The following is a 10,184-nucleotide window of genomic DNA, read 5'->3' on the forward strand; positions in this document are numbered from 1 at the left end:
TCTGCAGCGTTGGCTTTAAAGGCAGAAGAAGTGCAGTCACAGTACAGTGTGTCCTTGTCTTTTGTGTGTCAATAAAAGGAGTTGTTTGATTGAGTGAGCGGATCACTGGTCCATCTGTAGCTGCTGAGCTGGAGATCCGTGCACTGTTTACAGTCTGTGCTGTGTGTTCATTAGAGAAACCACAATGGCTTTTCTTCTTTTTAGAGAGATAATGAATAGTGATCTCGACATCCAAAAGGATAGATTGCATCAGTGGCATTCGACTGTGTGCCGCGAAGAGTCAGCGAGCGTTTCCATTGTAACAAAAGTCTGTGAAAAGACACAGATCAAACCGGGGACTAAATACAGTCCTCTGTCCTCGTTTTAGGACTTCACGCGGTCACATTTACACCGAAGCTGCAGACACGACCAAAAGCAAGAAGTAGTAAGACTTCATAGCTCTTTGTTTCTATGCAAATGAGCTGGGCCGTGTGTGTAAAAGGAAACAAGTTGACGAGAGTTGACAACTAGTGTTTGGTGATGATGTTCTGAAGTGTTTTGTTCAAAATAACGTCAAGTTTGACAGATCTTGGTCCACCTTGTCAGAAGCTAAGACAAAAATCAGGAATAGTTTATAATAGGGGTGCAAAACACACGCTGAAAGTTTAGCATTCTGGAAAAAAAAAAAGCGTATTCGCTTTCACGCCAGAAGTTAGATGAGAGGCTTGACAACACTCAACACATCTGTGTGTTAAATACGAAGTTACAGTTAGCAGCCAGCTAAAGACTGGAGACAAAGGCTAACAGCTAGCATGGTAAGCTAACGTAATCTGCCTGCCAGTACATCTAAATCTCACTGATTAAAATTATCTTGTTGCACTTTGTAGTTTTGGGGAAAAAAAGGAAATTTCAATCAGTAGAGAAAGATCTTCATTAACTGATTTTTTTATGCTTAAACAAACTAAATAAACAATCTCTCTTTGTTTTCATGACTGAATAAACTGAATACACAAACTGACCTTAAAGGACAACACAGTTTCATACTGTTTTTAGTTTGTTTATGGCGGACCCTGTCACCTTTGCCAACAGTGTTCTGGGACCTTATTTCCTCTGAGAACAGCTTGTTTATTCACATATGAAAAAAGAAAAATATTTCTAGTTTGTATTATTACCTCATTAATATTGTAAATATTACAATTCTGAGTTTGAATTTCTTCTCCAAAACTACATAGTGCCTCTTTAAACTGTGCAAAGAAGTGCCAAAAAAATCATAATTTTATGGTTTTTTTTGTAAAACTACAGGCAGACTTTGTTAACTGTGAGCAGGGCTTGGCTAGCTTCCCCACCTGTTCCCAGTCTTTGTGCTAAGCTAACTTAACTGCTAGCTCTAGCTTCATATTTAGTCGACACACATGAGAGTGGGATCAGTCTTCTCATCCAACGCTATGCAACATATTTAACAAAATGTTGAACTTTAATTCTAGTAATGCGTAAAATAAACATTATTCATGATGTTTTAATTAACGCAGGGTCTGTCATGAATTCCTGTGTGATATAAATAGCTTAAAGGGGCACTATGGAACAATTTGTAGCAATTTAGATGCATGAATCACTTTTTTACTGGCCATATGGGAGCGGATTGTAATGTGACCGCCCCTGTTTCTCACAGAGAGCATCGGTAGCTTATGTTTATAGACGGAGCCCACTAACATAAACGAAAGTTGCACAGAGCCCCTTTAATATTTCTATGAGAACAGGTAGTTCTGGTTTCAGGCTGATCACACGTGGCTGTGAACAGTCCTTTCCTTTCTAACAGCTAATTTGGTGGCATATAAAATAGTGTATGAATTACATTTGAATTAACAATCAAGCGATGACTCATTAAGCATCGACTAATCACATGAACTCATCGTCACTTGATCGTCTCTTAATGGTGAGCATTAGTTCAGCATGTGATTTGTAGCCTTAGCTGGAACTCTTTTATATGCAGATAAGAGTGTTTGAACAAATCTGTTCCTAAATTTAAAAAGGATAAAGTGGCTGCCTCCATCTTTGTTGACAATGGAAATCACTTTCACCTCGCACAATATTTAATAAGTGGTATTTATGCACAAAGCGAATGTGCATTTACTGTCAGAGCTTTAAATACGAATGCACGTCCTGTTACTCATTTATAAACGCATTCTCGGTCCTCTATACTTCTGTGCCCAAGGACATGAGCGACAGCAGCTAATAACTTAAGTTGTCGAGTCCAAATAAAACGACTGTGAACAAGGTTGTTTTACTGATTAGCACGACTTGAGCCAGAGAGGAGGAACTAATCAGTGAAATCAGCGCCTGTTGTCTTTGCTTGGCTACGCTCGGCCCTCAGCGACACATAGCTGAGTGAATACTCCTGGCCCGCCCGCCGCTGATCCAGCCCGTCCCTTGGGTGTCTGATCCGCTGCGTCACCTCTTCCCTCTCCTCTCCCGGTTGCCCGGAGGCGACGGAGGCAGAGTCGCTCAGCCTCGGCTCACCGCAGGTCTGAGCCGATGCTCCTTTTAAACAGGCTTCACCCGGCACGATGCGCATGCAGGGCGGCCGCCCTACATCTGTATGAGCCGGGCGCGAGCCCCCCTGTGAGGAGGGTTTCACCCTGCTGAAGCACTCTCAAGCATACTAAATCCTTCGCGGCTCTCTTGGTGCTATTTTGTATCCCAGCCTGACCTTTGACCTTTGACTTTAAAGGTGCACTATGTAGTTTTTGGGAAGAAATTTAGATTTTTTGTCCCCAAATGAAATCTTCATGACTGAATAAACAACCTAAAAAGAACAACACAATCCCATACTGTTTTACTTTGTTTATATGTGGCAGACCCTGCCATCTTTCTAGCTTCAAACAGCGTTCTGGGACCTTATTCTCCTCTGAGATCAGCTTGTTTACTCAGTTATGGGAAAGATAAATAAATTATAGTATTATTACCTCGTTAATATTGCCAATATGACAATTTCTGAGTTTGAATGTCTTCTCCAACACTACACAGTGCCCCTTTAAAGACTCATGATGCTTTTTACAAACACCGTTATTAGCCAGCAGGAGAGGACGACACTGTACATCCTCAAGTGTAACATCTGAGTCTGGGCTCATGGGTTTGCTCTAAAACACTCAGATTTCAGTCAGAGAAAGGTTAGCGTTCGCCATCAACCCTGCTCACCAAAGTGTGTTATCGTCAACTCACTAAATCCCAGAGCCCGGTTAAGATTGAAAAAGATCCCATTTGTTCCACAGTTCTCCCCCTTCTGTCAAATTTACAATGCCTCTGAGATTGCCTCGTTGCTATAACTCACATCCAGAAGCCCCCCTCTCCCCCGCTTCTCTCCCATAAAACCACAGCAGCGGTGGAGTCATTCTGCCCCTGGGGTAAGAAAACAATGCTGCAGTGGGAACTTTAGAGCATCACCACCCGTGGCATTTACAGTTTTTTTTGTTTTGTTTTTTCCTGATCGCCCGCCGGAGCCAAAATGCCACACAACTCTGCATTCTCGACGCGCTCTGGGAGCTCACACACATGCTAATGTTTTATTCACTTTTTTATTTTGCAAGAGCGGGTGCATCATGAAAGGGGAGGCCTCGCCTTGTAGTGCGCTGACACTGCCAACAAGCAAACATATGAAATATTAACAGCCAAACATCATCATCAGCGAGCGGAGAAAAAGATCAGTTGTTGGGGCTCAAAAGCGTGTCCTCTGAGCTCATCTACGCAGGGGTTCATTCGTATTTTAGTGATGTCCCTCCCTGTAAATCACAGTGGTAACAGTCGAGTGTGATGCCCAGTGTGATGCTTGATGAGCAGTTCTTGAACAAGTCAAGCTGACCTAATTCATCATCTCTTCTGGGCTGCTTGAGTCTGCTTCGACAGGTCAACAAGTAATCATTCCTGTTGATATCCTGTCTCTGTAGAAAGCAGGAACAACGTGAGCGAAGATTTCGTATTCACGTGAAAACCATCTGAGAACCGCTTCAACCCTGCAGATTCTTCTGCAAAACGCTTTCTGAGCGGTCATCCGTCTAGTTTACGAGCTTTTAAAATAAGAGTACAGTAAACGCTGACTGTAAATGAGAGCGATGCAACATAAAGCTGTCACAGTTGCCGAGGCTTTTACTGCAGTCTGCTGGTGTGAATTGGAGATAAGTCATCGCTGTTGCTTTTGTAAATAAGCACACACTTCGATTTGCAGTCCAGCTTGCATCATCCATGCGCAAACACTTGCCAATCTGACAGGGAAAAAAATATAACCGATTCCAGATTCAAGCCATGTGTTGATATCCACTGAGCGAGCAGCGAAATAAAACGGGGTGCAAAAAAAGGGCCTCCCTCCCTCCCCTCATTCAAACCCATCCCATGATCTGCCCTTCGTGTTTATCCTCAGAGGACAAACATTAGTTAACCCCTGAGCTGTGAGTAACAGCCAGTGGTCCAGTTGGGGAAACGGGGCTGATCATCGCGCCGTGAGAGCCCACTGGGACTTGGAGGGCTGCTGCCGCTGCATTGATTTACTCGCTGACACCAGAATTGATGAGGGATCGGGCTGGCCACGGTCCAGGAGAGGCAGATTGGACAGGGGAGGGAAAAAGAAGGAGGCGAGGCAGAGAGATGTAGCTACAGCTCAGAGAGAGGAAGGAGTCGCCGGGTGGGTGGTGGCGAGGGTGGGCTTCTCCCTGGAGCCGCACTCCCCCCGGTGATGGAGAGAGCTTGGGGGGCTGCAGCACACTTGTTAAGCCATTGACCTTTAATTCACACTTGTCATCTAATGTGTTTCACATGATCCGCTCCGGTCTGCGTTTTTAAGCGTCCACGCCACTGATTGGTGGGTGAGCCCAGCGAGGCGGCACATCTGTACTGTGGATGGAGCCTCTGTGCTGCCGTGGGGGGACAAGGTGGGGCAGGTGGGCATCCTCAATCAGCTCGTGGGTGTGACAACAACAGGGACAATAGCAACAGGGCAGTCCTTCAGCCGCAATGGAAGCACTGGGATGGCATCACACACACACACACACACACACACACACACACACACACACACACACACATACACACACACACACACACACACACACACACACCAAACACACACCAAACACACACACACACACCAAACACAGCACACACAGAGGGGACGGGGCGTGCTGATACATGTGTATTACAATCAGAGAGCAAATTGATGCTCAGTGGAATTGCCTATTTAACAGAGCGGGTCCGCATTATATTAACAGCTTTAATTAAGCAAAACATGAATGGAGTCTTGCTTACAGATGTAATTTCATCCACAGGAGCAGCAGCAGCTTTAATGACTGATCTGCCATTTAGACTGACGGGATGGACTGTATGATTCAAATTGTCAGGAAAACACACACACACACACACACACACACACACACACACACACACACACAGACTGTGCAGCCTGCTTGTGCTCATGGTGATTTTTCTCTCTCACACACACAATAAGGTGTTTCACTGCCAGATTCTGCTGCGTCCGAGCAGCTCCATTGTTCATGCACGGGACACAAAAGTATTGAGGGATATACAGTAATGTAGGAAAAGACGACGTACCTTCCACAGCCAGCACCACGGGGACAACGAGGCTGCACACCCACAGCAAGTAATCCATCGTCATAAAACAGGCTTTTGCAACATGAATAAAGGTGTAGACTGGACCCCCTCGGATGGATGGATGGATGGATGGATGGAGACTCACACACGGAGCGCCGCAGCCGAGCTTTGTGTTCCTCTGCCGGCTCTCATGTCTTCAGCTGTGATGTGGGCTCTCTGCGCCCCATTCCCGCCCGCACACAATCCTCAGGAGGAACCGAGCGCTTCTTCTCCTTCTCCTTCTTCTTCCTCACGCTGCATTCAATCAGGTTCCCCGTTATCCGCGAGTTGTGAACGCCGCCGCCGCTGCTGCACGCACTGCGCCCTGCCTCACTCTCATTCTCTTTATCTCACTTTACCGACACAGAGCCGCGGTCCAGGGGGGCATCTCCGGGCTGCTGCCCTCCCCCGAGCAGAGGATGGAGACCCGCGGGGTGGAGAGGTGTCTGCCCGCAGAGGGTCCGCTGTAGTCCACTTTGGCCAACTCCGCGCGGCTGTTGCTCGCCTGCGAGGGATGTGCGTCGGAATGGCATCACTGGGACAGAGACACACAGAGGGGGCTGGGGGCGCAGGCGGCGTCAAGGCGCGCGCGATGGACGTCAAGCTTCCGATCAGGACTTTCAAAATAATGGCACATGGTATTCATCGCTTCATTTATGGGACGACGCGCATTAGTTCCCAACAATATGACGTAGGCTAAGTGTGCAAGATTTAGCGAATGGCAGCCTCACCCTTGACCTTTGACTTTAAAGGTGCACCATTTAGTTTTGGGAAATATTTTTTTATAAGAAGAAAAAGATCTTCATTGACTGGTTTTATTTATTATTCTTAAACAAACTAATAAACAAGCTATCTTTGTTTTCATGACTGAATAAACCAAAGAAACAAACTGATCTTAAAGGACAACACAATTTCATACTGTTTTTATATGTGGCGGACCCTGCCACCTTTCTAGCTTCAAACAGTGTTCTGGGCCTTACTTTCCTATGAGAACAGTAAAATTTGTATTATTACCAGACATATATTTTAAATATTAATATTCTGAGTTCCTTCTCCAAAACTACATAGTGAGCGTTTAATGTTGATGAAAACTGTATTCTAGTCTTTTAAAGGTGACATTTCTACAGGCTACCACGTGTCTGCTGCTGCTGTCACATCAGCGTCCCTACATGGGATCAATAAAGTTAATCTTATCTTAATATAAAGGATCTGTAGTTTTGTTAAAGGTAGAAACGTGCAGGAAATCCAGTGTTATAGCTGGGTTGCTTGTTTTGATTATAATCTACTTTCTTCCTTCTTGTGTTACATTCTAATAAGTTTATATGTTGTTGTTAATAGCATGTACATTAGTTAAGCCATACATTTTTAGGTTATTTTAATTAAAGGGGCACTATGTAGAATTTTAATATTTACAATATTAATGAGGTAATAACACAAACTCACAAATGATTTTTTTTCCCCATAACTGAATAAACAAGCTGTTCTCAGAGGAAAATACGGTCAAACAAAATAGCAAAACAGTCTGAAATTGTGTTGTCCTTCAAGTTCAGTTTGTGTATTCAGTTTATTCAGTCATGAAAATGAAGACTTTGTTTATTTAGTATGTTCAGGTGTAAACAATCAGTCAATGAAGAACTTTCTCTTATGATTTCTTGCCAAAAACGTCACAGTGCACCTTTAAGATCAGCCAATATTTTAAGCTTTTTTTACACAGTTTTGTGTCTGTGGTCACAGCATTACCTTTGTATTGTCTCTTTGTTCACACCTCATATCAATATTAGTTAAAGGGCAGTTAAAGGTGAGTCACACCTGGTAGTAAACAGCAGCTGTGGACAGAAGATGACCTCATGCTGATGTCACAGCAGCTGACATCACTTATTGGTGAGCTCTACGCTTAACCCATTGCTAATTTATTCTTTGGAATGATTTTCACCTAAAATAAATAAATGAATAAATAAATGAATGAATAAATAAATAGATAGATAAATAAATAAATAAATAAATAAGACGAAAGAAAGAAAAACCCGTTCTACGCCTTTATTTTGAAGTCAAAAGTGACACACTTCCGGTTTTGGCCTGATCGTCTCTCGGTGCTTGACGCATCTGGCGGGGGGGCGCGCAGGATGAGAGGGGGAGGAGGTGGGGGGGAGGCTGGCCGGCTGGTTGATTGGTTGGCCAGCCGACTGAAGCGGCCACCAGCCCGCAGTGTTTGTCCGCTCTGGCAGCAGGTATCACCGGCCTGGACGCTCCGCTCACCGCCGCTAAATGCCGATCAATTGTGGCATTAAATGGACTGTGGTCGCATTGGAGGCGAGCGTCGATATGAGCTCTGATAACAATGGATGCACAGCGCCTCCCGCGGGTTATTGAGTGGCCTTTGAGGCTGATACTGCACAATAACCACCTGTGATTTGAGCCACGCTCGGTGAGTTAACAAAAGCAAATCCACAGAGTTTACTTTGTCTGACCAGCCTGAAATCTCGCTAATGGATATCATTCAAAGGTTTCAGATCAATTTCAAAATAAAAGTCGACTGAAACCAGCGCCATGGGAGGAACAGGCTGTATTGTAGGTTTCTGTTGGGGGGGTTGATGACAGAAGATACAGTTACTGCTCATCAAAGTGATGTCTGCAGTGCAAAACAGACTGCCCAACCCCATTAGTTCATGTCATACGTCGACCTTTTGCAGTCTCTGTCTTTTAGGTCCCTTTCCACCAGACCCACCCACTCTTTTGTCCCATGGAGGGTCCCAGCAGAGAGAGGGAGAGAGAGAGAGAGAGAGTGTGTGTGTGTGTGTGTGTGCGTGCTGGCTGGTAGTCGCTCTCAGCTCAGGGACAAGGCTCCCCTTCACACTGCTAATTCATCCCTCTGCGTGCCCCCACTCCCCGACACAGGAACACACACACACAAAGTTTTCCCCCCAAAAAACGTCCCTCTGTGCTTCAAACTCAAGACCCCCAGCTTTATCCCCCGCCCTCCTCCCCCCTCTCTCCCTCACCTCCTCCACCCCAAACTTTCCTTTGTCCCCCCGGCTTTGTGCGCTAATTAACTACAGTTCAGTTCCCAGCAGGCTTGGGTCAGCCTCCACTACTGAAACCAGTGATGGACAGCTCTCTTTAACCAGCTTTATTCAGACTGAGAAAAAAAACACGTCAGACAGTGTCCTTCAGTGCAGTCATCATGAACAGGTCACGTAAATGATGATGTGTGACGGCGGTGGCTGCTGCTGCTGTGCGACTGTTATTTGTTAACAGTCCCTCATAGATTACTTGTTTGTGTGTGTGCTTAAAAGGCTCCTAAGAGACTAACAGAGTGTTTTGGACAGAATTTACAAACCTGCTAATGATTGCAGCTTTTGCAGCAGTCCTTGAATTCCCCCAGTATCTTAAAGTACACAGCGCAGTGTTTTCATTATCCCTCTTATTTTGAAATATCCTGACAAGCCAAATTTTGACTGATGGGGCTTGCAGTGTGCCAAGCCCGTTACAATTGCCTTCCTTGTGCAGAGAAAAAGGCTCTGATTGTATCTCTCTGACTGCAAAATGGCCTGATGCAGACGCAGGCATGCCTTTCAGTACGTCTCGTACTGTATCTTCAGGTGTTGTGTTCCAGTGCAACCTCTCCAACCTCCAACATGATGAACTGGCAGTCAAATCCTGAGATTTAAGCTGCTGACTGGACCGGGATTGTGTGTGCTTCAGTTGTTGCCGCGACAGGTGGAGTAAAGAATTGCAGCTCTGGAGAGGCTTCCCATCCTGCTGCAGATGAGAAATCAGTTCTCGGGCTCAGGGGGAAAAATACATATTTTACAGAGCATGGAGAGGAGACACGAGGAGCCGAGGATGAAGTGGAGGGAATGAAAACGAGCTCTGTGGGACAGCGGTGTTAAGCTGACAAGAGGAGATGACAGAACATCTCCACAAAGCCAGACTGTCTCCTGCAGACTACTTGTGAATTATGGAGTCAGTCCAGTCCACCATACTGTGTGTATATTAAACATGAATGTGCACATACAACTTTGTGTGCATGCTGCTGTGGATTTATGTTGAACACATGCCGCCATTTTTCTATTAAATTTACACAAATGCAGTAAATTCCTTGCTGGCGTTTTAAGCTCATGATCCGATGTATGTTGTATGTTTCTTTGTCTTGACTTCAATGAAAAATGTAAAGCACAAAAAAGCTAAAAGCACAACTCAGATTTATGATTCATATTGTTCCTGGATGCATAATTTACAGGATATACAGCAGGGAACAATTCGCTTACGTAAGATGAATCTCTCAATCCATTAAAGAATAATCAACAATTTCTGGGTGTTTGTAATTAGAAATGGCATAAATCTACTCCACCACAAATCTGCAGTACAAACATTTTCAACTTGAAGAAAACATTCTTACCACAGGGTCCATTTAGGAGCTGTTCTGGTGCTTTCGATCATATCACATGATCTTCGTCAGCAGCAGGAATAAGCCCAGTTGTCACTGAATTGTAGTCAAATTACCATGTTATTTCTTTGTATTTCAGGACTTCTTCTCATCTTCTGTATGCAATCTGAACATACTGTACACT

At 44.7% G+C, this 10,184-nt stretch overlaps 1 protein-coding gene across 1 annotated transcript in view; it reads right to left on the reverse strand.

Moving 5' to 3' along the window:
* ephb3a (eph receptor B3a) overlaps window positions 1-5,638 on the reverse strand; it is a 29,253-nt gene extending 23,615 nt beyond the window's left edge. The window contains exon 1 of the mRNA XM_073490965.1: window positions 5,575-5,638. Within this exon, the coding sequence (XP_073347066.1) occupies window positions 5,575-5,638 (64 nt within the window). The remainder of the gene's footprint in view (window positions 1-5,574) is intronic.
* Between the last annotated feature and the right edge of the window lie 4,546 nt (window positions 5,639-10,184).

The sequence above is a fragment of the Pagrus major genome, chromosome 21 (genome assembly GCF_040436345.1).
Source record: "Pagrus major chromosome 21, Pma_NU_1.0".
NCBI lineage: Eukaryota > Metazoa > Chordata > Actinopteri > Spariformes > Sparidae > Pagrus > Pagrus major.